This window comes from Gobio gobio (genome assembly GCF_949357685.1).
Source record: "Gobio gobio genome assembly, chromosome: 10".
Classification (NCBI taxonomy): domain Eukaryota; kingdom Metazoa; phylum Chordata; class Actinopteri; order Cypriniformes; family Gobionidae; genus Gobio; species Gobio gobio.
Window position 1 is genome coordinate 54,517,117 of NC_137116.1, and position 27,012 is coordinate 54,544,128.

General features: G+C 39.7%; 1 protein-coding gene across 27 annotated transcripts in view; it reads right to left on the reverse strand.

Moving 5' to 3' along the window:
• Positions 1–27,012, reverse strand: part of mtmr3 (myotubularin related protein 3) — a 93,324-nt gene that overhangs the window by 3,996 nt on the left and 62,316 nt on the right. For 5 of the 27 annotated variants that reach the window (XR_013817400.1, XR_013817401.1, XR_013817403.1 and 2 more), the window contains 8 exons: positions 21,488–21,683; positions 19,915–20,100; positions 19,665–19,835; positions 17,219–17,364; positions 13,698–15,030; positions 11,363–11,473; positions 6,666–6,754; positions 2,965–2,991 (listed from right to left, as the gene is read on the reverse strand). Coding sequence is in view for 12 of the 27 variants with exons in the window: in XM_079828155.1 (XP_079684281.1) it covers positions 2,965–2,991; positions 6,666–6,754; positions 11,363–11,473; positions 13,698–15,030; positions 17,219–17,364; positions 19,665–19,835; positions 19,915–20,100; positions 21,488–21,683 (2,259 nt within the window). In the remaining 15 variants the exon portion in view is untranslated. Of the gene's footprint in view, positions 1–2,469; positions 2,524–2,964; positions 2,992–6,665; positions 6,755–8,157; positions 8,208–11,362; positions 11,511–13,697; positions 15,031–17,218; positions 17,365–19,664; positions 19,836–19,914; positions 20,101–21,487; positions 21,684–27,012 lie in introns of those variants that run through there. The other 22 variants (XR_013817399.1, XR_013817402.1, XM_079828158.1 and 19 more) reach the window with 17 other exon arrangements.

A 27,012-nucleotide genomic window follows, 5' to 3' on the forward strand; every position in this document is an offset into this window, starting at 1 on the left:
ATGAGCCGTTTCTATCTACACACACCGCGGGAAGTGAAGCCGCCATTTTGTGCCGTCATGTTTCTACGGTAGCCCTAAAGCAGGGTTATTCAAATCTTGCCCTGGAGGGCCAATGCGCTGCAGAGTTTAGCTCCAACCCTAATCAAACACACCTGAACATGCTAATCAATGTCTTCAGGTTCATTAGAAAATCACAGGTAGGTGAGTTTGATCAGGGTTGGAGCTAAACTCTGCAGCGCATTGGCCCTCCAGGGCAAGATTTGAATAACCCTGCCCTAAAGGGACTAACTTTTCTACAGAGCACTAGCTACTCTCTGCTGTCTCATGACCACATCTGTGTCCTGTGTGGGCCACCGTAGCTTCTCTATGTGCTCAGAAAGGGAGGGGTGAGCGGTCGCGATTCACAACCTCACCACTAGATGCCGCTAAAACTTACACACTGCACCTTTCACTAAGAAAGCTACACAAATAAATAAATGCATATGTCAACAGCCCTAATTTAAACATTTTACTAGAAACGTACAATATATATATTTAAAAGTTCTCCATCATGTGCTGAACAGGAAACAACTGTGTTAAAGTGTTAAGGGTGGGAAGGGCTTCTTTAGGCCTGGGCAAAATGAAGCCAACATGCAGATTTACTGCAAGAAAACATCAAATTAAATCACAAACAAGTGAGAAGAGGTGCATCATTGGCGCCACACGCTGTGTATTACACAGAATCATGCAGACTTTCAAACATTACCATCAGGGCTTGACATTCACTTCTTTGGTAGTGGTTTTGCAAAGTTACTAGCCACAGTTCACTGGCCACCATTATGACATCCATACCATGGGGACAACTGATGCGTTTTATATTATCTCAATTTGGCAACAGGATTATTAGGAGTAGTTTTTCTTTCAAATAAATCTGCAATAAACTGCGAATTATAATGGATATACAGTAACTGAAAAACTAAAGCAACTATTCACAGAATTTACAAAGTGTAAAAAACTCATTTAGTTGATAAAAACTGTCGGTTTGTCAGAGTCTGCGCGCTCCACTCCGGTGTGTGTGTAAACTGAGAAACGCCTGCCGGTGTGTGAAAGTAAACACAAGCAGTTTCTGTTGACATCAAATTGTGCAAGATGACGCCTTTTGATTGGTTACTACGTCCATCCATCAAAACTTAGCTGGCAAGGCATTGATTGCCTTTATCCAACTAAAACCATGGGTGCAATGATTGACAGCTCGTGGAGCCAGTAATGCGCTTCCTGTATATGATGCGTCATCAGAAAGCCTGTGATTGAAGGAGAGATGAGGGAGGGAGGAGTCTAATCTTGCAGGGTCTAATCTTCCAGAAACTGATTAGAATCAATATTTCATTGAAAATGGACATGATTGATTACTCCAACTCAAAACGCTCATGCAAACAAAGGAGGATTTTTAGTTTTTTTCCCCATTTCGTCGTTGTTTTGGATTAAAAAGTGGGATGCATTTTGAAGAGTGGACCCTTACACGGACATGTGTGCTGCTGTTGGATTCGTCCGATCTGAACTGAACGATACGAGATGAAAGATGAGTACTGCAGTTATCATGCTAATGTTTAAATAGCGAGTGTTTCTGCATTTCATTTAACCCTTTCCTCTCTAGTGTATTTATTGCAAAAACAAGTTCAGAACATGAATCTTGAGTGTTTTAGCTTTAAAATGATGCATAGTTTGTGATGGTTGATTGAATATTTAGTATAAAACAAAAGTAAATAAAAGTAAAATAATGTATAAATAATATATAAATTCAACCCCCCAAAGTCGCCAGTAGGAGTGAATGCGTTACACACCAGTGCTGAAACACACACACACACACACACACACACACACACACACACACACACACACACACACACACACACACACACACACACACACACACACACACACACACACACACACACACACACACACACACACACACACACACACACACACACGGCGGGTTGGCAGGTGTTAATGTCAAGCCCTGAGTACCATCATACTCAAACACGCATGCGACAGAACATAAAAGGGGAGGCTTTACTTAAAATAAATCACATTTTCCATCCATGACTCTCATCCATATCACTGAAAACAGGACTTTCAGGCTCTTATGAAATGAAATTTGATGTAGAAATACTGCAGCTATATTCACAAATCATCATGGCACTGGCGTACATTAACATATGACCCTCATTTACATACTACTGACTTACAAAAGCCTGTGCAGTATTACCTCATTTCACATGCAAAGAGACTAAGACTAAATTACATTTCCATATTTGAAAAATGATTTGTTTAGAGGTCTGAAAATAACAGTGAGGGTGGAAAATGGTTATAGGAAAACTGTATTAGGGCTGGATTTGGTGCAGGAAAACATTAACTAACATTAGAAAGGGATTTTACACTTTAAAGCATTATATTGTTCCTCGTCCTTAGATAATTAGATTTATTTACACTACTGTTCTGGAAAGAAGTCTCTTCTGCTCACCAAGGCTGCATATATATGATCTAAAGCAAAAACAGATGAAGCAAAAAAAACTTATTATTGTGAAATATTATTACAATTTAAAAAAATCTGTTCTCTATGTGAATATATAGTAAAGTGTAATGTATATTCCGGTGATCAAAGCTGAATTTATCATCATTTCTCCAGTCTCCAGTGTCACATGACCCTTCACTAATCATTCTCATATGAGGATTTGCTACAGCATTTAGAAAATATATATTATTATATATTACTGATGAACTTTTGAACATTAGTGTATGAATAGAAACCCCTCGTTCTCTCTTAGACTGGCTCTCTGGATCCTCCCTAAACAATAACAGAGACTTCAACCCCATGAAGAGATGGAGGAGAAGAGAGGAGGGTTAGGTCACTCTGAAGCGATGCAGGGTTAACAGGACGTACAAGAGCCTGAGAATGACACACAGAGAGAGGGCGATTCTCACCAAACCTCTTCCATTCGCTCCTTGCCTCTGTGGTACAGGAGGAGAAATCAACTTGTAGGGTAAAACTAGTGAGATTTCTAACTAGAATGCATTTGAAGGCATCATTGGCCTGACAACAAAGGCTTCTAGGCCAAATTCTAAGGATACATTCACAGAATCCCAGACTGCATTGTGGCAAAAATCATAAAAATGACAGCTGGAGTTGAATGAAATATAAAAGACTGCAAAAATATTCCATGCACTACTGAAAAGAAACAAATACTTCCATTTATAGTTGTAGAGTTCTAACTAATTAAAGGGATAGTGCACCAAAAAAATTACATTTTGTCATTACTTACACACCCTCAAGAGTTTTTTTTGTTCTGTTGGACACACAAGAAGATATTTTAAAGAATTGAAGTGATATAAAGTCAGATTTGCGAGATGTAAAGTCAGAATTGCGAGATGTAAAGTCAGAATTGGGTAAAGTCAGAATTGCGAGATGCAAAGTCAGAAATGTGAGATGCAAAGTCAGAAATGCGAGATGTAAAGTCAGAAATGCGAGATGTAAAGTCAGAATTGCGAGGTGTAAAGTCAGAATTGCGAGATGTAAAGTCAGAATTGGGTAAAGTCAGAATTGCGAGATGCAAAGTCAGAAATGCGAGATGTAAAGTCAGAAATGCGAGATGTAAAGTCAGAATTGCGAGATGCAAAGTCAGAAATGCGAGATGTAAAGTCAGAATTGCGAGATGTAAAGTCAGAATTGGGTAAAGTCAGAATTGCGAGATGTAAAGTCAGAATTGGGTAAAGTCAGAATTGGGTAAAGTCAGAATTGCGAGGTGTAAAGTCAGAATTGCGAGATGTAAAGTCAGAATTGCGAGATATAAAGTCAGAATTGGGTAAAGTCAGAATTGGGTAAAGTCAGAATTGCGAGATGTAAAGTCAGAATTGGGTAAAGTCAGAATTGGGTAAAGTCAGAATTGCGAGGTGTAAAGTCAGAATTGCGAGATGTAAAGTCAGAATTGCGAGATGTAAAGTCAGAATTGGGTAAAGTCAGAATTGGGTAAAGTCAGAATTGCGAGATGTAAAGTCAGAATTGCGAGATGTAAAGTCAGAATTGGGTAAAGTCAGAATTGGGTAAAGTCAGAATTGCGAGGTGTAAAGTCAGAATTGCGAGATGTAAAGTCAGAATTGCGAGATGTAAAGTCAGAATTGCGAGATGTAAAGTCAGAATTGGGTAAAGTCAGAATTGCGAGATGTAAAGTCAGAAATGCGAGATGTAAAGTCAGAAATGCGAGATTTAAAGTCAGAATTGCGAGATGCAAAGTCAGAATTGGGTAAAGTCAGAATTGCGAGATGCAAAGTCAGAAATGCGAGATGTAAAGTCAGAAATGCGAGATTTAAAGTCAGAATTGCGAGATGCAAAGTCAGAAATGCGAGATGTAAAGTCAGAATTGCGAGATGTAAAGTCAGAATTGGGTAAAGTCAGAATTGCGAGGTGTAAAGTCAGAATTGCGAGATGTAAAGTCAGATTTGCGAGATGTAAAGTCAGATTTGCGAGATGTAAAGTCAGATTTGCGAGATGTAAAGTCAGAATTGCGAGATGTAAAGTCAGATTTGCGAGATGTAAAGTCAGAATTGTGAGATGTAAAGTCAGAATTGAGAGATGTAAAGTCAGAATTGGGTAAAGTCAGAATTGCGAGATGTAAAGACAGATTTGCGAGATGCAAAGTCAGAATTGCGAGATATAAATTCAGAATTGCGAGATGTAAAGTCAGAATTGCGAGATGTAAAGTCAGAATTGCGAGATGTAAAGTCAGAATTGGGTAAAGTCAGAATTGCGAGATGCAAAGTCAGAATTGCGAGATGTAAAGTCAGATTTGCGAGATGTAAAGTCAGAATTGCGAGATGTAAAGTCAGATTTGCGAGATGTAAAGTCAGAATTGCGAGATGTAAAGTCAGAATTGCGAGATGTAAAGTCAGATTTGTCAGAATTGCGAGATGTAAAGTCAGAATTGTGAGATGTAAAGTCAGAATTGAGAGATGTAAAGTCAGAATTGGGTAAAGTCAGAATTGCGAGATGTAAAGACAGATTTGCGAGATGCAAAGTCAGAATTGCGAGATATAAAGTCAGAATTGCGAGATGTAAAGTCAGAATTGCGAGATGTAAAGTCAGAATTGCGAGATGCAAAGTCGGATTTGCGAGATGTAAAGTCAGAATTGCGAGATGTAAAGTCAGAATTGCGAGATGTAAAGTCAGAATTGAGAGATGTAAAGTCAGAATTGCGAGATGTAAAGTCAGAATTGTGCGATGTAAAGTCAGAAATGCGAGATGTAAAGTCAGAATTGTGCGATGTAAAGTCAGAAATGCGAGATGTAAAGTCAGAATTGTGCGATGTAAAGTCTGAATTGCGAGATGTAAAGTCAGAATTGTGCGATGTAAAGTCAGAAATGCGAGAAGTAAAGTCAGAATTGCAAGATGTAAAGTCAGAATTGCGAGATGTAAAGTCAGAATTGTGTGATGTAAAGTCAGAAATGCGAGATGTAAAGTCAGAATTGTGCGATGTAAAGTCTGAATTGCGAGATGTAAAGTCAGAATTGAGAGATGTAAAGTCAGAATTGCGAGATTTAAAGCCAGAATTGCAAGATGTAAAGTCAGAATTGCGAGATGTAAAGTCAGAATTGTGTGATGTAAAGTCAGAATTGCGAGATGTAAAGTCAGAATTGCGAGATGTAAAGTCAGAATTGTGTGATGTAAAGTCAGAATTGCGAGATGTAAAGTCTGAATTACGAGATGTAAAGTCAGAATTGCGAGATGTAAAGTCAGAATTGCGAGATGTAAAGTCAGAATTGTGCGATGTAAAGTCAGAATTGTGCGATGTAAAATCAGATTTGCGAGATATAAAGTCAGAATTGAGAGATGTAAAGTCAGAATTGAGAGATGTAAAGTCAGAATTGTGCGATGTAAAGTCAGAATTGAGAGATGTAAAGTCAGAATTGCGCGATGTAAAGTCAGAATTGTGCGATGTAAAGTCAGAATTGCGAGATGTAAAGTCAGAATTGCGAGATATAAAGTCAGAATTGAGAGATGTAAAGTCAGAATTGCGAGAAGTCGCAATTATCTTTTAAAATGTAAATAAAGAAACTCATACAGGTTTGAAACAACATGAGGGTGGGTAAATGATGACAGAATATCCCTTTAAAATGTAATATTAGTTTATTGAGTGTATCATGTCATCAGCAACACACTAATGTCTGACTCTTTTGCTATCCATCAAGCACTATCTGGTGTGTGTGTTGCAGGAAGTTGATGCCTAGGTAGAGCGTCCCAAATCAGTCCCCCTTAATGAGCTTCCATTTCAGTCTGAATGCCGCCTATGTAGACCCAGAGCTTTCTGGAGCTAAAACTGAAACTATGCTTGATATTTGCACAACTTCAATAGGAAACCATATTGCGGTTTACTCATCGGGCAGCTTGTACTAGTCCTCACAGTTGGGTGGCTTGTTTAATCTGCTGTGTTTACTGCTAGGCATCAAGAAACATTTCGACAAATATTTCTGTTTACAGGACGACCAGAGGAATTTTAGAGAGGTTTTCCATAGACGTCAACACTAATGCATCTGACCCTAAAAGAGGTACGTGTTGAGAGGCAGATCAGCCGCACCAGAGAGAAGACTGTAGAGGTGTGTTCTGTGTGTGGTACTATGGGATGTTGTCTAACCTGCAGTGGTGCCGTCTAGTGGCCAACCAGAATCCTCTCTCACAGCCGTAGCACTGAGCAGCCAGATGGTCCGGGTACCACCGGGTCACCTGCAACAAATACTGAGCTCTAAATAAAAGTGCCTAATGAACACCTAAAGCACAATGGCACTATGCATTCAACGTAAAGTCATGTGATGTATTTTTGAAACATTTTGATGAAATGTTAAAGGGTTAGTTCACCCAAAAATGAAAATTCTGTCATTAATTACTTCCCCTCATGTCGTTCGACACCCGTCAGACCTCCGTTCATCTTCAGACACAAATGAAGATATTTTAGTTGAAATCTGATGCCTCTGAAAGGCCTCCATTGGCACAATGCACTTTACACTCTCAAGACCCTTAAAAGGCACTAAAGACGTCATTACAAAGTCCATCTCACTACAGTGGTTCTAAAATAACTTTATGAATCGGCGACAATAGTTTTTGTGCGCAAAAAAACCCTAAATAACGACTTATATAGTGATGACGATTTCAAAACAAGGCATCATGAAGCTTCGAAGCGTTATGAATCAGCGAGTCGATTCAGCGGTTTGAATCGCCAAATTTCAGCAATCCGAATCATGAATCGACTCACTGATTCATAACGCTTCGATTCTCATGATGCCTTGTTTTGAAATCGTCATCACTATATAAGTCGTTATTTAGGGTTTTTTTGCGCACAAAAACTATTGTCGCTGATTCTTAAAGTTATTTTAGAACCACTGTAGTGAGATGGACTTTGTAACGACGTCTTTAGTGCCTTTTAAGGGTCTTGAGAGTGTAAAGTGCATTGTGCCAATGGAGGCCTTTCAGAGCATCAGATTTCAACTAAAATATCTTCATTTCTGTTCCGAAGATGAACGGAGGTCTGACGGGTGTCGAACGACATGAGGGGAAGTAATTAATGACAGAATTTTTATTTTTGGGTGAACTAACCCTTTAAGAAAACATCCCATTTCTTTAGACTAACAGGCAATGAGTTTTAATAAGTACATTGGCACAAATTTAATGTCATAATTTCCTTAAAGTCAGTAGTAATATTATCATAAATTCTATACCCTCAAATAATCAAGTACACTACTGTTCAAAAGTGTCAGAAAGCTTGTTTTATTCAGCGAGGACGCATTCAACTGATCAAAAGTGACAGTAAAGACACTTATAATGTTACAAGAGATAAATGCTTTATATTCATCAAATAATCCTGGAAAATAATTGCACAAAATATTGATAATAATCAGAAATTATTCTTGAGCAGCAAATCAGTGTATCGAAGGAAGGATCATGTGACCCTGAAAACTGGAGTAATTCAGCTTTGCATCAGTAATAATAATAATTTAATATATTAATATATGCAGTTATTTTAAACTGCAATAATATTTCACAAACGTACTATTTTTACTGTATTTCTGATCAAATAAATGAAGCCTTGGTGAACATAAGAGACTACTTTCAAAAACATTGAAAAAACTTACCGACCTTATATTCTTTCTCCATACACCGGTGCAACAAATCCAAAGTCTTTCTAGTACAATAACAGTCATATAAACAAAAACAAAGATTAAAGGTAGGGTAGGCAAAATATAGACACTTTTTGTTACACTGTTTGAAACTCTTCACATCCTGATAGCAATCAATAATAGAAGTGGTCTAAATATTAAAACATGCACATCTCTCTTCTAGGGCTGTGTATCACCAACAATGTCACGATACGCATCACGATACTGACGTCACGATACGATACGCATCACGATACTGAAGTCACGATACGATACGCATCACGATACTGAAGTCACGATACGATACGCATCACGATACTGAAGTCACGATACGATACGCATCACGATACTGAAGTCACGATACGATACGCATCACGATACTGAAGTCACGATACGATACGCATCACGATACTGAAGTCACGATACGATACACATCACGATACTGAAGTCACGATACGCATCACGATACTGAAGTCACGATACGATACTGAAGTCACGATACGATACGCATCACGATACTAAAGTCACGATACGATACACATCACGATACTGAAGTCAAGATACGCATCACGATACTGAAGTCACGATACGATACGCATCACGATACTGAAGTTACGATACGATACACATCACGATACTGAAGTCACGATACGATACGCATCACGATACTGAAGTCACGATACGATACGCATCACGATACTGAAGTCACGATACGATACGCATCACGATACTGAAGTCACGATACGATACGCATCACGATACTGAAGTCACGATACGATACGCATCACGATCCTGAAGTCACGATACGCATTACGATACTGAAGTCACGATACGATATGCATCACGATACTGAAGTCACGATACGATACGCATCACGATACTGAAGTCACGATACGATACGCATCACGATACTGAACTCACAATACGCATCACGATACTGAAGTCACGATACGCATCACGATACGATACGCATCACGATACTGAAGTCACGATACGCATCACGATACTGAAGTCACGATACGCATCACGATACTGAAGTCACGATACGATACGCATCACGATACTGAAGTCACGATATGATACGCATCACGATACTGAAGTCACGATACGATACGCATCACGATACTGAAGTCACGATACGATACGCATCACGATACTGAAGTCACGATACGATACACATCATGATACTGAAGTCACGATACGATACGCATCACGATACTGAAGTCACGATACGATACACATCACGATACTGAAGTCACGATACGCATCACGATACTGAAGTCACGATACGATACGCATCACGATACTGAAGTCACGATACGATACGCATCACGATACTGAAGTCACGATACGATACACATCATGATACTGAAGTCACGATACGATACGCATCACGATACTGAAGTCACGATACGATACACATCACGATACTGAAGTCATGATACGCATCACGATACTGAAGTCACGATACGATACGCATCACGATACTGAAGTCACGATACGATACGCATCACGATACTGAAGTCACGATACGATACGCATCACGATACTGAAGTCACGATACGATACGCATCACGATACTGAAGTCACGATACGATACGCATCACGATACTGAAGTCACGATACGATACGCATCACGATACTGAAGTCACGATACGCATCACGATACTGAAGTCATGATACGCATCACGATATGGATCAATTTGGAATTACATTTCTTTTGAACAGAGTTTAGTAACAGTAATATCTGTTTATTGAATAACCAGTGTTAGAACAGTTGTGATAACCGAAAAACTATTTTGTTTTTGACATTAAAAAAAATATTAGTTAAATGAAATAAATATATTGTCACAAAAAAACTTTGGAAAGGCTTGGTTCAATATTGATTATTTTGGATATATATATCAGGTACAAAACATGGCAAATTTTGGAATGTAAAACAAATCTTGCGATAAATCTAAAACAAATTTGGGAAAACAAATCTCTTAACTAATGCTGTAAACTATGGGAGTCAGTTGTACTATAAAATTAAAGGTAAAAATGAACTGATTTGTAGCTACAAACACTTAAATTACACTAAATTACATTATGTTTTTTATAATAATAAAGTTATAATATTAACTTTACAAATTACATAATCATATACATATTTTTTTTAATATAAACATTTAAATGGTGGCTGTCATAAAAACTTGCCAGATTAATTCAAACATGCATTAAATATTGAGGAACATTACAAATTATAATGAATATGGAATATGGTGCATATATTTAGCAAAATGCTGCTCTCTAGAGTAAATTTTTCTGGCTGACTAACGAGTTTATGGACACTGGATATGTTTTTTTCTGAGGTAAATGTGTTACATGACACTATTTACAAGCTGTTTTACTGACGCCTTACCGCGTTTGAAACACTGATTGAGTGATTCCATGTGACATGATACAGAAGTTGTACTCTATCTTTTAACACAGGTTCAGATGTTCATTCATGTTTATTTCGCGCTGTGACTGATATTAAGTATTAAGGCGGAAGAGAAGATCCGTTCACGTGCGCTGCTTGCGCACACAGTATTGATACGCGCATCGTCAGGAGTTCATGACGATGTATCGTATCGATATTCTGAGCACAACCCTAATCTCTTCTGTGGACGTCTCAGGCCTAAAAAAATGTTCTTCCAATCATTGCATTCGGTCTGTCAACCTATTAGCATACTTCCGAGCACCTGCTCGCGCAGACATCACACGTCATCAGCGCATGAACATGATGCTGTGTAGAGTTGTAGAGACAGTCTCTGAGCGCCGCAAACAAACCTTTTACAGTTTATCCTGAACCTAAAAAAGCAGCTTGTGCTGCGTTCACGGTAATTACGAGATGGCGATCCGTGACGTTCTACTCTGAGCTGTGCATTTCTATGTCAACACTATCAATGCCGAGATGAATCTGCATTATTATTGTGCTGATATGTGCTTTGAGGCATGAGGTAATTGAATGTGTGACGCTTTGCAGACTCTGATCTGGCTGTGCTCATTCATGTGTTGTGGAGAAGGCGGAGCTTTGGAGAGCGTACTGAAGGGAGGGTGGGCTCTCACGCTTTCAAATCTAGCTTGCTATTGCTAGCCTCTCCGAAATTGCCTACCCTACCTTTAAAATAAACACGGTGGACCTAGTTTAGTTGTGTACCTCAGTGTCCTGCTTGTCCACCTGCTCCCAGCTGGCCTCAGAGAAGAGTTCAGTGCTGCAGCGGGACAGACAGTTAGGCTCCAGGTTAAAGTCGGAGTCTGTGATTGAGGTCTGACAGAGAGATGGGGAAAACAAGTCTGAATGGTGGCTGAAAAACACAAACCCAAACCATGTGAGCAGTAGGCCTGTCGTGATAGTCAATAAATCAATTAATCGCACAATAAAAAAAAATGAGCTCGATAATTTTTCCAGCTGCGATAATTTCCAGCGTCCGTTTTTATATCCATTTTTGCAGAGCGTTACATTATATGATCACGCTCTTATACATGTAAATGCTTCTAAGCGCGACAAGACACAAGAGAACGCGCTGTGTCAATGCCCTGTGTGTGTGTGTGTGTGTGGCTGCGTCTCATGTCAGCTAATCAAGGAGCACTCTGATACACACACACACACACTCGACGCATAGACAGACTAGAATTTTGAGTATTCTCATATTAGGAGTCTTAAATTAGTTAAATAACGTCTTAAATGAACTTAAAGAGTTGTGAGATAATGAGATCCGCGGCTGTTCTTAAAGTGACAGGAGCACTGATGATGGCTGTCATTAATGTTCATCACAGAACAACGGGAACAGAGAAAATTGTAGCTTTAATGATGATTAATCCATATTTCATTTATTATTTATGCAGTTAAGAAAGGTGTTTGATAACTATTACATTTCTGTATATGTCTAACAGGGAAGGCACAGGTAAAAATAAAGATTGTTTTAAGTTCACTTAAATTAAAAGTTGTTTTTTTAAAGCCTAGTAAATGTTGAAATTGGGAGCTTTCAGTGATACTGTAATGTAACGTCATTAATGTTTCATAGAGACATCAGTGATACTGGCCTTCATTCATAAAAACATGACAATACAACACATATTTAACATATGCTGTCAATAAATTGTTTCTACATTAATTTGGAGAGTAACTGAAATTATTACAATATCAAAACATTAAAAACGTATTAATCGTGATTAACTACAGAAAAATGTTTTGATTAATTAGTTAATTTTTTTTTATGGATTCCCAGCTCTGCCTAAAACACAATCATCCGCTGCAGTTTTCCAGCTGTTTATTCAAGTGCATTTGTTTGTTAACAGTCCATTGCTTTCATTGTTTTGGTTGTTTTATTGTGGATATTTAAAATGCTTTCCGTTTTCAGTGTTAAATAGTCTAAGGGCGTTTTCACACCTGAAAGTCCGCACCAAGGTCCGAACCGAAGTTCATGTTTTGATACTTTTTATATATTTGGTTAGTTTTGGTTTGGTTTCACATTGCAGTTATGCGAGAGCACTAAAGAACTTTACATGACGCACTTGAGTCCACTCGTCATCATCTGTGTGGGCGGCATCTGGAGATTGATTGGTTTGTAAACGGACGTGCGTCTGACGCGTCTTTGACAAGAGTGAATGAACGGACGCATATCGTTGCCACTATTGAACAGTGCGCACTGCTTGACTATTTTTTATTCGTTACGTTTAAAAGTGGACATTTCAAGCTTTATATACACATATTTCTCATGTTTGTGAAGCAGTAGCTGCTGAGTTTGGGTTTATTTGAGACGCTCCAGTTCATGTGTAAAGCATGTGATCGCTCCCGCGATTATTGTCTGCTATAGACTATTTGCTTCTTATTTATTAAATCCAGGCAATTATCTGATTAAACGTTGATTAAAATTAAGATACAATTTATTCAAAACGAAATTCCCATTAAAGAAATACTTTCTAAGCAAAATCATACAAAATTTAGTTCAAAATTATTTCGGACTTTCTGTCTTCTGACATATTGCGCATATTTTCACTTTTCATAATCAATGTAGCCTAGATTGAATTTAAAAATAACATAATAATATTTAAACATAAACAGGAACTTCCTGTAAATGGTCTGAAAGTCCGAACCATACAGAAAATACTTTCACACTAGAAACGAACCGAACCTTTGTTCAGTTTGATCCGGACCGAGACTACCTCTTTTCGTCGGACCAAATTTCGTCTGTTTGGTCCAGACCGTGGAACGGGGGAGGTTTCACACCTGCAATTTTGATTCGGACCAAACTGAAAAGTCCGAAAATCCAGACCAAACAAGGTAGGTGTGAAAACGCCCTAAGTGTATTGATCTTTGAAAAGGTGTACCTGCATCATTACGCCATTATCATTATTTTAGATGAAAATGGTCTCTGAACAACAATATTATCGTTTATCGCGATAATTTCTTTGCCAATTTATCGTCCAGCAAAATTTGTTATCGTGACAGGCCTAATGAGCAGAACAAAACCCGAGTGTGCACTGCTCACCACTTCATCTCCGATGTCTCCGTTGAGTCGCAGCATCCCAGCAGCCTGATGGCTCTCCAGACGGCTCCAGAGCTCCTGTACCTGCCTCTTCAGAGCCTCCACCTCCAGCTGGTGACCCGCTTCGATCTGCCTCAGCCTCTGCTGCACCACGTCCGTGTGCAGGGTCAACCCGTCGTCATCCAGATGGTTCCGGGCTGAAGGGGGCTCTGGAGGGCTGAAGCTCGGCCGGCCCAGAAACCCCAGGTGCAGGCAGCGATGGTGGGAGCAGGCGCCGCGGGCATGGAGGGTCAGCGAGCCACAGCTGGCGAGGGACACCTGTCGGCTGAGTGCGGCCCGGTCCCCATTTGTGCGTGGCGTGGAGGGTTCCGGGTCAGGGGAGTCTCCGTTACACACCGGGTGGAGGAGGTCAGTGGAGGGCGGAAAGGCACTGAGAGACGGCCGTTTTGGGGTGTGGTTTAAAGTCCTGGGAGCGCCTTGTGCACGGAGACCCTGTTTGAGGCACGACGATTCAGCGAGGGCTTTCAGAGGAGGCGGAATAATTAAGGGTGCCAGACTCTCCGGCCGAATGCCTACATCCTCCGTGAGCGTCTCGGTGGAGCTCTCCAAAAGAGAAAGACATTGCTCGACGACTTCTCGTCTCTCGACTCCATGGCCGTTACTCAGAGTCCTGAGGCCATTGGGAGGGAAAGTAGTCGTGCTACAAGAAGGGCTGTGTTCTTGTGTCATGCCTTTCTCAAGGGCTACTTCCTCCGAGTCTTGGCTTCCCGAGGTATCCTGGCTGAGAGCAGAAGATGCTTCAGAATTACCATCTTCTGAACAAAGTCCATTGACATTTCCATCTTCAAGGCTTTTAGCTTTGCTCTCCTGAGCATCATCAACACCACTGCTGCTCTCTTCTGGATGTGCAGCATCATCACTCTGTCCGTTACTGCGATCTGTCTTTGCTTCTCTGCGGCTATCCGGTGCACACTCGTCTTTTGTAGCTTCCTGGAGAATGTTCTCCATTTGGCCCATAGCCACACCAACTGTCAGCTCCGCCTCATCAACCCCCTCCATCATTGGCAATCTGATATCCCTAAGCCCCGCCCCATTCTCTGTTCCCCCACTGGGCGATGTTCCCATAATCCCCACCACAGTCTGTCCGTTGACCCTCTCGTCTGGATCTGGAGGTACAGCACCTTCAGTCCCTGTTCCAATGTTGATCTCCAGAGATCTGCGATGGTCCTGCCATTTCTCATTCAAACTGGGGTCGCTGGAACGTCGATTGGAGGTCAGAGGGTTTCCAACTTCACAAGCGCTAGGCAAGTTATCAAATGAGCGGGTTTTAGGACGCCTGTGGGCACAATACAAAAACCAAAACAAGCTCATCAAGTCAACATTAAAACACCTTTTACATCTTCTAATATATGTATATCCAAACTTACCTGGATACATACAGTATAGGGTAAGTAGTATAAAGCAAAAAACTGCTTGATTGTTATATCACCGAAAAATGTAAACGGTATTATAACCCAGCAATATATTAAAAGAATCACCTCAGAAAAATAACATATATATACAGTGAGGAAAATAAGTATTTGAACACCCTGCTATTTTGCAAGTTCTTAGAAATCATGGAGGGTCTGAAATTGTCATCGTAGGTGCATGTCCACTGTGAGAGACATAATCAAAAAAAAAAAATCCAGAAATCACAATATATTATTTTTTAACTATTTATTTGTATGATACAGCTGCAAATAAGTATTTGAACACCTGTCTATCAGCTAGAATTCTGACCCTCAAAGACCTGTTAGTCTGCCTTTAAAATGTCCACCTCCACTCCATTTATTATCCTAAATTAGATGCACCTGTTTGAGGTCGTTAGCTGCATAAAGACACCTGTCCACCCCATACAATCAGTAAGAGACTACTAACATGGCCAAGACCAAAGAGCTGTCCAAAGACACTAGAGACACAATTGTACACCTCCACAAGGCTGGAAAGGGCTACGGGGAAATGGCCAAGCAGCTTGGTGAAAAAAGGTCCACTGTTGGAGCAATCAATAGAAAATGGAAGAAGCTAAACATGACTGTCAATCTCTCTCGGACTGGGGCTCCATGCAAGATCTCACCTCGTGGGGTCTCAATGATCCTAAGAAAGGGGAGAAATCAGCCCAGAACTACACGAGAGGAGCTGCTCAAAGAGCTGAAAAGAGCTGGGACCACCGTTTCCAAGGTTACTGTTGGTAATACACTAATGAAATCATGCATGGCACGGAAGGTTCCCCTGCTTAAACCAGCACATGTCCAGGCCCGTCTTAAGTTTGCCAATGACCATTTGGATGATCCAGAGGAGTCATGGGAGAAAGTCATGTGGTCAGATGAGACCAACATATAACTTTTTGGTCATAATTCCACTAAACGTGTTTGGAGGAAGAAGAATGATGAGAACCATCCCAAGAACACCATCCCTACTGTGAAGCATGGGGGTGGCAGCATCATGCTTTGGGGGTGTTTTTCTGCACATGGGACAGGGCGACTGCACTGTATTAAGGAGAGGATGACCGGGGCCCATGTATTGCGAGATTTTGGGTAACAACCTCCTTCCCTCAGTTAGAGCATTGAAGATGGGTCGAGGCTGGGTCTTCCAACATGACAATGACCCGAAGCACACAGTCAGGATAACCAAGGAGTGGCTCTGGAAGAAGCAGATCAAGGTTCTGGCGTGGCCTAGCCAGTCTCCAGACCTAAACCCAATAGAGAATCTCTGGAGGAGCTCAAACTCTGGCCAGAAACCTGACTGATCTAGAGAAGATCTGTGTGGAGAAGTGGGCCAAAATCCCTCCTGCAGTGCAAAGCTGCTGAAAAACTACAGGAAACGTTTGACCTCTGTAATTGCAAACAAAGACAACTGTACTAAATATTAACATTGATTTTCTCAGTTGTTCAAATACTTATTTGCAGCTGTATCATACAAATAAATAGTTCATACATTGTGATTTCTGGATTTTTTTTTTAGATTATGTCTCTCACAGTGGACATGCACCTACAATGACAATTTCAGACCCCTCCATGATTTCTAAGAACTTGCAAAATAGCAGGGTGTTCAAATACTTATTTTCCTCACTGTATATATATATAGTACCTTCTACTTTACCTGCGTACATACAGTATAGTTTGCTATATCTACTATAATGCAAATCTCGGCTGAATTATTGTTTATATTGTTTTCAAAAATGTAAACTGTATTATCGCACAGCTCTCTATATAGTAAGCTTGGATATATATATATATATTATATCGGACTTTATCTGCATACACTCACATAAAGCAATATATACTATATAGCAAATCTCAACTGCTTGATTGCTTGTATCATCGCAAAATGTAAACTAAAATATAACACCCAGCTCTAATTTGGTAAATGCAACTATAAGGCATGAAGATATTATAAACATTACCATCATGATTAGTTATATATATATACATTTGACTTGACGTGATTTACATCCCATTGTGCTGTCCTGAGTTAAAACATGTTACCTGCCCAGGGGCTGGTCCTCAGGGTTGGCACCAGGTGCAGGGTAGGGGGCACAGGAGTCATCTGAAGGGGTTGTGGGTGAAGAGCTGGGCAGGTAAACTGCTGTCCATAACAGGAGATTGCGTACGTGACACACAGGATGAAGCACCTAAAAGAAACAGAAGAGATATAATAAAATAGGCCTAGTTATTGTTTTTGATCCATGTAACCTTAATAAATAAGGTTAACACCAAAACTACTAGCCTAACTCATATAAATGTTAAATATTGTTAAATAGTCAGTAATAAAATAAGAACAAATAATCAAATTACGAGCAACAGCACAAATAAACACAACAGAACAAACATACAAATGAAAAACAGTTCCTTTCTGGATTTTCATGTCGGTCTAAAACAGATTTTCAGGTAGGCTACAGAAGTACTGACCAAATGTAAAATATCACTTTATGGCCTTCAGTGTATAAATATAGATTAACCCTTATTAAAGTTATTCAGTCAAGAGCAGTGAGTGATATTTTTCTCTTTTGTTATCTCATCTTTTATGAGAACTGACAAGAGATTTACCAGCTTTCTATGTTTTGCGGTAGGGGGTGCTATTACACATCAGAGTACAGAATCTCCTGATCAAAACACAGGCGAAGAAGAAACAGAAACGAGCGATCTCATATAAGCAGATGCATATGTAAAATAACACTATTATCAATATAAAACAGCATCTAAATCCAAACTGCCTGATGTGACTGAGGTGTTGATGGACTCGATCGACTCCATCCAGATGTGGTTCAGAGTCTTTGACAAAAACACGAATTTCTCAGCTTTTTGATCAAAATGTTGCTTTTTTTCATGAAACTAACCCACATTCAAGTGTTGATAAATAAAGAATGCATGAAGCGAGAATAAAGCAGAGGCTCGGTTCTTTCTTTTGATATATTGCATGTTCAGATATTCACACAAGATATTCTGTGGGCCATGAAACTTGTGAAAATGACCAAAAACGCTTTCATGTTTACGTTCACTTAACCGAGTATGTTTACAATGATATTCCCCAAAGACTGGCATTTTGACATAATTTTGTGTGAATATTTGCGTGCTGTGAGACGTGTGTGTGTGTTGCGCAACGTGAGTACCACAATGAGAGAAGCAGGTGTGCTCTCATCTATGTGCGCTTTTGATTTACTTAAATTGGCAAGGCCAATGTGCAATGAACCATCATCAGTTTCAGTGATGACGCAGCACTGGCCCAAGGGGGCAGAGGTCAACTGACCCCAGAGTCTCTCACGCTGACCCCGGGCCATCGGGCCGTCCTTACTGTCGAGCCCTGAGCGCACATTTACATTTTTAAATATTTTAAGTAAACATTATATAAAATAAATGTTCAACAATTTTTCAACTTTCCTAATTATATTATACACTACGGCTTAAAAGTTTAGCAGACATTTATAATGTTACAACATTTTCTGTTTGTTTCCATAAAAATATTACATATTAAAAAAGAAAAACAAAATGCACAACTGTCAATAGTAAGAAATCAATTGAGAGCAGCTGCATATGAGAATGATTAGTGAAGGGTCATGTGACACTGATGATAAATTCAGCTTTGATCACAGGAATAAATTACACTTTAAAGGATATTAAAGTAGAAAACCATTATTTTAAATTGTAAAAATTATTTCACAATATTACAGTTTTTTCTGTATTTTTGATCAAATAAACGCAGGCTTGGTGAGCAGAAGAGACTTCCTTCTAAAACATCTTACTGACACCAAACGTTTGAAAGTTTGTGTATGTGGGAAGCTGACACGTCCAGTGACACACTATACTCCATATCAAACAAATTAATTATTGTATAACTAATACACATGCAAAACTGAGCAACTTGTACTTAAAAAATGTTTTACTTAAAGCTACACTGTGTAACTTTTTTAGTTTATTCTTAGCTAAAAACACTTAGTTCTTTCAAAAATATTTGTGCTCATTAATGTATATTTACTTCTTTCAAGTAATAAAGTATTCTCGTAAGTTTATAATATGCCATTGAAAATACATACGGGTGAGGGGTTCAAATGCCGGTCGCCATGTTGCCCCTCCATCTTGAAAGTACATTAGCCAAAGAGGGACATACCCGTAAATTCAAGCTTGGCCTTTGGCGTTTTAACACTCGATGGCACCGTGTCGAATGTGGACGAGGTCGAACTGGAAGCCATGTTAATCTTGGACTAAATCGGCCACCGTAGGAGTTAAAAAAAAATCGGAATTGAGAGGAATAGAAACTAAAATTCACTGGATGGTCATATACCTTTTCACCACTCGATGGGGGAAAATATCACACAGTGTAGCTTTAAACTTGTTATATAATTATATGTGCTCTTGATATTGGCATGAGCTCCTGAAACCTCAAACGGTCCACCACTAGAGGAGAAGAGGAAAGAAAGAAGAGGAGGAGGCGTACGGTTTCTGAATGAGAGGAGTAGAGCATGTTTCTGAAGGAGTGTTTGGCGGCTCGGAGGAGAGACCACACGGAGCAGGTCCTTTCCTGGATGTGTCTGTCCTCCCTCTCCTTCCCGCTGTTACACAGGAACGTCCCAAACAGACACGAGTATGTGTGCTGCACAAGCTTCACCTGAACACACAAAACCGCAAGAGTTCAGAGCTAGCTCAACAGGTAGACCAATCAAAGGTGTGCGCCCACGCTCACCCACCAGAAAGGCTTCGTTGAACTCAAAGGAACATGGGAACTGTCTCTGGAGCTGATGCACGCAGTCTAACCACTGCAGGAAGACAGGACATCTCTCGTTTAAGTCTTCCGTGTTCTCTCCATGACCACAGCGGTCGGCGAACTTGTGCCCGAAGTCCAACCACTCGGTCTCAACCAGCACCTGAAAACCCTGAAAGTGGACAGGAGAGTTTCTGATTATGGGATATCAACAGCTTTCACAATGAGAGTACAAATATGAGCACAGTTCACATGTGGAATTCTGGGACACGAAACATTCTTCAGAATAAAACTCTTCTTTAGCTGCTAGTTTCTTCTTATTTTTTAACTTAAGAAAAAAGATGAGAATATTTTGTATTCCCAGAAACGTTTCTGAAAGCTGCAGTCCGTAAGTTTTTCCTCTTTGTCGCCACCTTTGTCTGAACCCAGCGGATCAATCCCATGTTTTGAGGAGTAATGTGTGAAGGTCGTCACCGCACCGGTGTGGACACACTGTACTTGGGAATTGCAGAAACTACGACCAAAAATAATAAGTTTCACCAGAAAATGCAAGTTCTGCCACTTTTGTTCTGACCGACTGAGGAAAAGCATTTCGATAAATCGCGCTATCAACAGTGATTGAATCTAACGATCACTCCGCTCACATCACATCACATCAAATTATTATTATTGTTAGACTTTGTTCTCAAATTGTTAACGTTCACAACATCAGCATTGCGTGAATACGTGTACTGCATGTGTATTAGCGTTACCTAGATTTCAGTTTCTGTACTGTCTAATCTTTTGCTTTCGACTCCGGGTGGATCTCCAGTCGTCACTGATGATTGCCGCCTGGATTCTGGATTGCAATTCGCCATCAAAATGATGTTCAACTATTCCAGCGGCTGTGAGGAAAGGCTATCAATGATCCGCCACCTGCAGCCTCCTCACATGTGCTACTACTAGCCGGACTCCTTCTTCATAAATAACTTCTTAAAGGGTTAGTTCACCCAAAAAAAACCTCATGTCGTTGGACACCCGTCAGACCTCCGTTCATCTTCAGACACAAATGAAGATATTTTCATTGAACTCCGATGGCTCTGAAAGGCCTCCATTGGCTCAATGCACTTTACACTCTCAAGACCCAGAAAAGACACTAAAGACGTCGTTACAAAGTCCATCTCACTACAGCGGCTCTACAATAACTTTATGAAGCGATGAGAATAGTTTCTGTGCGCAAAAAAACCCTAAATAACGACTTATATAGTGATGACCGATTTCAAAACACAGCATCATGAAGCTTTGAAGCGTTATGAATCAGTGAGTCGATTCATGATAGCATAGCAGAGCGACCCTCTATTGTTTCATCTGTGAAACGATGTTAATCACAGGCTTCGAGCTCGGGCAACATTACACATATTTTCCCACTCCCTTTAAGCCATTGTCTATGTAAACATGTCCTTGTGAGCATTTCAAACCGCAGAATTTAAAATAAGCCCTTGTGGATTTTCCTAGCATGTGATCTAGCTCAGACATTCCTCTGGTGCTAATTCAGAGAGTTGTAGTTGATTAGAGCTCACCTCAATGGTGCGGTAGTAGGGGTCCAGCAGGACTTTGGCCAGCGCCACTATCTGAGGCGTGCGGTCCCAGCCATCTGAGCAGTGCACCAGAACGGGCCGGTGGTCGCGGTCCACAGCATTCAGCACCAGCAGAGACGCCTTGAGCAGGAGGGACAGGTGCTGCAGCCACTTCGTGCTCTCCAGAGCAGACAGCCAGCTAAACACAGCACAACACACCATTACACACTCTATACACCTCTAGTGAAGGGCTGGAGTGGGAGAAAAGATCAGCAACATTACACACTCTATACACCTCTAGTGAAGGGCTGGAGTGGGAGAAAAGATCAGCAACATTACACACTCTATACACCTCTAGTGAAGGGCTGGAGTGGGAGAAAAGATCAGCACCATTACACACTCTATACACCTCTAGTGAAGGGCTGGAGTGGGAGAAAAGATCAGCACCATTACACACTCTATACACCTCTAGTGAAGGGCTGGAGTGGGAGAAAAGATCAGCACCATTACACACTCTATACACCTCTAGTGAAGGGCTGGAGTGGGAGAAAAGATCAGCACCATTACACACTCTATACACCTCTAGTGAAGGGCTGGAGTGGGAGAAAAGATCAGCACCATTACACACTCTATACACCTCTAGTGAAGGGCTGGAGTGGGAGAAAAGATCAGCACCATTACACACTCTATACACCTCTAGTGAAGGGCTGGAGTGGGAGAAAAGATCAGCACCATTACACACTCTATACACCACTAGTGAAGGGCTGGAGTGGGAGAAAAGATCAGCACCATTACACACTCTATACACCACTAGTGAAGGGCTGGAGTGGGAGAAAAGATCAGCAACATTACACACTCTATACACCTCTAGTGAAGGGCTGGAGTGGGAGAAAAGATCAGCAACATTACACACTCTATACACCTCTAGTGAAGGGCTGGAGTGGGAGAAAAGATCAGCAACATTTACCCATGTAAGGTTATATTATACAAGGTTTCTTGCTCCAAAAACCATCTTAAAGTTAAAGAAAGAATACTTGTAATTTGACCCAATATGCCATGCAGTGGGCAAACGTCTGTATATAACATAGGTAGCATATTTTCATAGATTAAGTTGCTGAATACTTAATAAATGATGACATAAACACTACAGGGCTCAAAGCTAAGGGTTTTTTACACTAGCCCAGTGGTTCAACTTTTTACTTGCCCTGCCAAAATGTTCAATAATAAATTAATTAATTAAAATAGTTATTGTTGTTGTGTTTGGGTTATGACACCAACTTTAAAGCTACACTGTGTGATATTTTCCCCCATCTAGCGGTGAAAAGGTATATGACCATCCAGTGAATATTAGTTTCTGTTCCTCTCAATTCCGATTTCGTTTTAACTCCTACGGTGGCCGATTTAGTCCAAGATTAACATGGCTTCCAGTTCGACCTCGTCCACATTCGACACGGTGCCATCGAGTGTTAAAACGCCAAAGGCGAAGCTTGAATTTACGGGTATGTCCCTCTTTGGCTAATGTACTTTCAAGATGGAGGGGCAACATGGCGACCCGCATTCGAACCCCTCACCCGTATGTATTTTCAATGGCATATTATAAACTTACGAGAATACTTTATTACTTGAAAGAAGTAAATATACATTAATGAGCACATATTTTTGAAAGAACTAAGTGTTTTTAGCTAAGAATAAACTAAAAAAGTTACACAGTGTAGCTTTAAAATTCTTGATTTAAATTTTTATACTAAATAAAAACCTACTAGCCTAATATACATTTCCAGTATTATTAAAGTAAACAGTCAGTAATAAAATTGTCCATTAAAAGTGCAAGAAGATGTGAAAGAGAACTATTTGCACGAATAAAGTTCTCTTTCGCGTCTTCTTGTGCTTGAATATTTAAATTAGTAATACTTAAAAACACATGCAAATGCTAAACTTTAATGGCGATGCAGTGCTGGCCCGTTCCTGCATCAGCTGTCCCGAGTGCTGGTCATGCTAACCCGAGCCATCGGACAACCGTCAACAGTTAGAGGCGTGTTCACTTAAGAAATTAATACTTTTCTTCATCAAGGATGCATTGAATTGATCAAAGGAGCAAAGTAAAGACATTTATAATGTTACAAAAGATTTATATTTCAAATAAACACTGTTCTTTTATTTTCAGTCTTATTTCTATTGATCAAAGAATCCTGCAGGGCTGCCACTAACGATTATTTTGGTAATCGAGTAATCGGTCGATTATTTAGAAGATTAATCGAGTAATCGGATATATTTTTGTTGTAGTAAAATAGACGTAAGCAAAGACCTACACCAGGGGTCTTCAACTAAAAATTGCTTGAGGTCCAGTAAATGAACCCTCCTCACCGGCCGAGGTCCGGACAATTATATACCTAAAAACAATCCTTTATGTTTATTGCCAGACTAAAGAAATTAGTGTAGATAGCATTTGTTCTTAATTGAACAAAATATGTTCTCATATGGACAAAACATGTCTGTTCATATTGTTAAAACAAACATAGATAATCCTTCACAAAATTGATCTCATTTTGTTGTTGTTCTGTTTTGTCCTTTAAGTTGCTTTGGTACAAAATATCTAAATTCAACCAGTAACCATGTCTGACAGAAATATGATGAACTAAACATGCCTTCATCTCTAAATCTGCACTGAAAATACATTCATTTCAACATTACTAGCAAATAAAGTGCTTTTCCCTTCTGAACTGAGATAAATAATAACAATCAATGAACGCAAACCCCCCTGGTTAAAAATAAAAAACAATTCAGAAATCTCATAACACAGTTTATGTTCATTCACATGTATAGTCTTAACTAAATGTCTCTAATATTGAACACTGCTCTCTTCTGAGCTTCAAATTGCACTGGCAAAATATCATTAGCAATATCATTCAGAAACACAAACAGGCAAAAATAAAGTGCCACCAGTGTTGGTAAAATTAAAAAGTGCAAGAAACATTTTATTTAATGTTTCCACTTTTGACAACCGCAACAGAATCAGAGCAAATGAGACACACAAGCCTCGTACAGGATGCAGGAAGAATAAATGCAATTTTTTCCCACCCATTCATCAGCGTCAACTTTCCTCATTTTTGAAAATGCCATTGTTTTTGTGCGTTTTTGAATTTATTCATTTCATTATGTCAAAAGGCTTCGCGGTCCGCTAGTTGGCGACCCCGGACCTACACCTTTAAAATGACTTTAAAATACATAACAATGAGGCAATAATATTTAGTTCAAATAAAGCATCAAAAGCGAGTGATCATATGGTTTCATAGAACAACACAGTTAATATCCACCCTAACAAACGCCTGCAGAGGCGCCAGCGGCCTGGTGATGGGTGGGTTTTACAGCAGATCTAACGACATTTAACTCTAACTTAATCGTTTAATATTTGGCCACTTCTTTGCGATAGAAAAGCTACAGCCACTGTAATTTCTTGAACAATAATATGTGGACGTGGAATTGGGTTTAACCTTTATTTTGAAATCGGGATGAAGTTTGCATGTTTATAAATGATGTATTCTCCTGTGTTGCCGTAGGGTTATAAATGATTTACCTTACAAATCTGATGAAATGGCACACATTGCGTTCCCAGATCTAGAGCTGCAACTAACGATTATTTTTTCTGTCGACTAATCTAACGATTATTTTTCCGATTAGTCGACTAATCTAACGATTATTTTTCCAGATTAATTTTATTATTCTTTTTTACTGATTATTGTATTTCAAAGAGGGTAGTGAATTTGTTTATTATTTTAACATGAAATCAATGAATGATGACAATATTAATTGTATTTCAGGAAGGGTAGTGTACATACCCAGATAGCAAGCACAGTTGGGCCGATTCCGGCTGAAATGCGCCACTGTTGGCTCACTGTCGGCATTGGTGAAAAGATAATGGGCCAGATCCGTGCCGACTGTGCATGAACCAATCTGGCTGACTGACGGCTTTTTTTGAATGGGCCAGCGTCGGCTGAACGCAGTTGTACTGGTGTCTGGTTCATACTCGGTGTAGCGCCGTGTATTTAGCTTCGGCCCGGGTTCGTTTTGTCACAGGCGGGCCACTACAGGAATTAAGCAACTCAGCCGTGAGAAAAAAAGTTTTGGCGGTTAAATCCTGAGGAGGCAGACGCAGACGCAGACCATTTCATCTTCGAGAGGAACCATCTCGGCTGAAAAATGAGTAAGTAATTTAATTAATTTATTGTTTTAGTGATGTTTGATGTTTTAATTGTCGAGATAAAAATCGTGTTTTAATATCTAAATGGTTTGCAATGATTATTACAAAACAGCAGAATATATTCGGTACCGGAGTGTGGATAAAGGCCCAGGGTCTCATTTTAGGATAAAACTAGGTATTTTTTAAACTGCTCTATATACAGTGGACTGTAATGTTGGCTAATAAAATTATATTGAGTCATATCCCATTTGCTTGCTAAAATTTCGTCAGTCAATTCGTTCAACGAGTGATTAGGCTCTCGAATCAGCCATATCTTATACAGCCGCGCGGCTCTGTATGATTTGATTCACTATAAAAAGAGTAATTTGTTTGTAAGTCAAACTACACTGACCACCAGCTGCATTATACCCGCGGAGACCAACTCATGTGTGTGCAATTTGAAATTAAATAAGATTTATTTTGTTGTAACACTATGGGAAGCCGGAAGACCACTATAGATACGTGAGGTAAACAGCATTCTTCTTGAACATAACCTAATCTGCTTCATTAGAGCAGGTGCACTTTGTTTAGAGCGAAATAAAAATATTAAAGCATATATATCCCGTATAATGTGATAAATTACTAAGTTACTCGTAGTCGTAGTACTTAACATATTTTACTGCAGTTGGGATTACTATGATTATGAGCGAACATAAACTGAAGGTTGATCTGAATGCTCAGTTTGGAATTCAACACTAAAACTTTTTACAGATACTATACAATAAGGTGTTATGTTACATTAGTTATTAGTTAACATAGATTAAGAAAGCATGCAGTACTTCAGCATTTATTAATCTTATTAATCCTACTTCAACATTTACTAATTATTCAAATGAAAAGTTGTATTTTGTTAACATTAGTTAATGCATGAACAAAACACACTCACACTTCTATAATTCAAATCCCATAAAGGATTGTTAGACTCCATAAATTAGGTCAAGAACTGAAAACATTTCTCATAACACAGAATGTACTTAAGGGGATGGTAATATTAGTCTGTCTGTCTCATTTTTATCCCAAGGTTACTGTAGTCAGCCGGATCTGGTCCATATCCAGATCAGATGGTGGACTTGCACCCTAAGATGACCACAGTGCGGCCCTGAATGTCAGACAAGACCTAGAAACAAACCGCCTGAGAAGACCTCGCTGACACAACAGTCATCGGCACAGATCCTCAGCAAAGACCATGAGAAACAGTTCTACAGACCCAATGTCCAGCTTCAACTCCCATCACACCAAATGCTGGCATGATCTTTTCCAATCTTCAAATAGTAGGAGCTGAATTAAATAC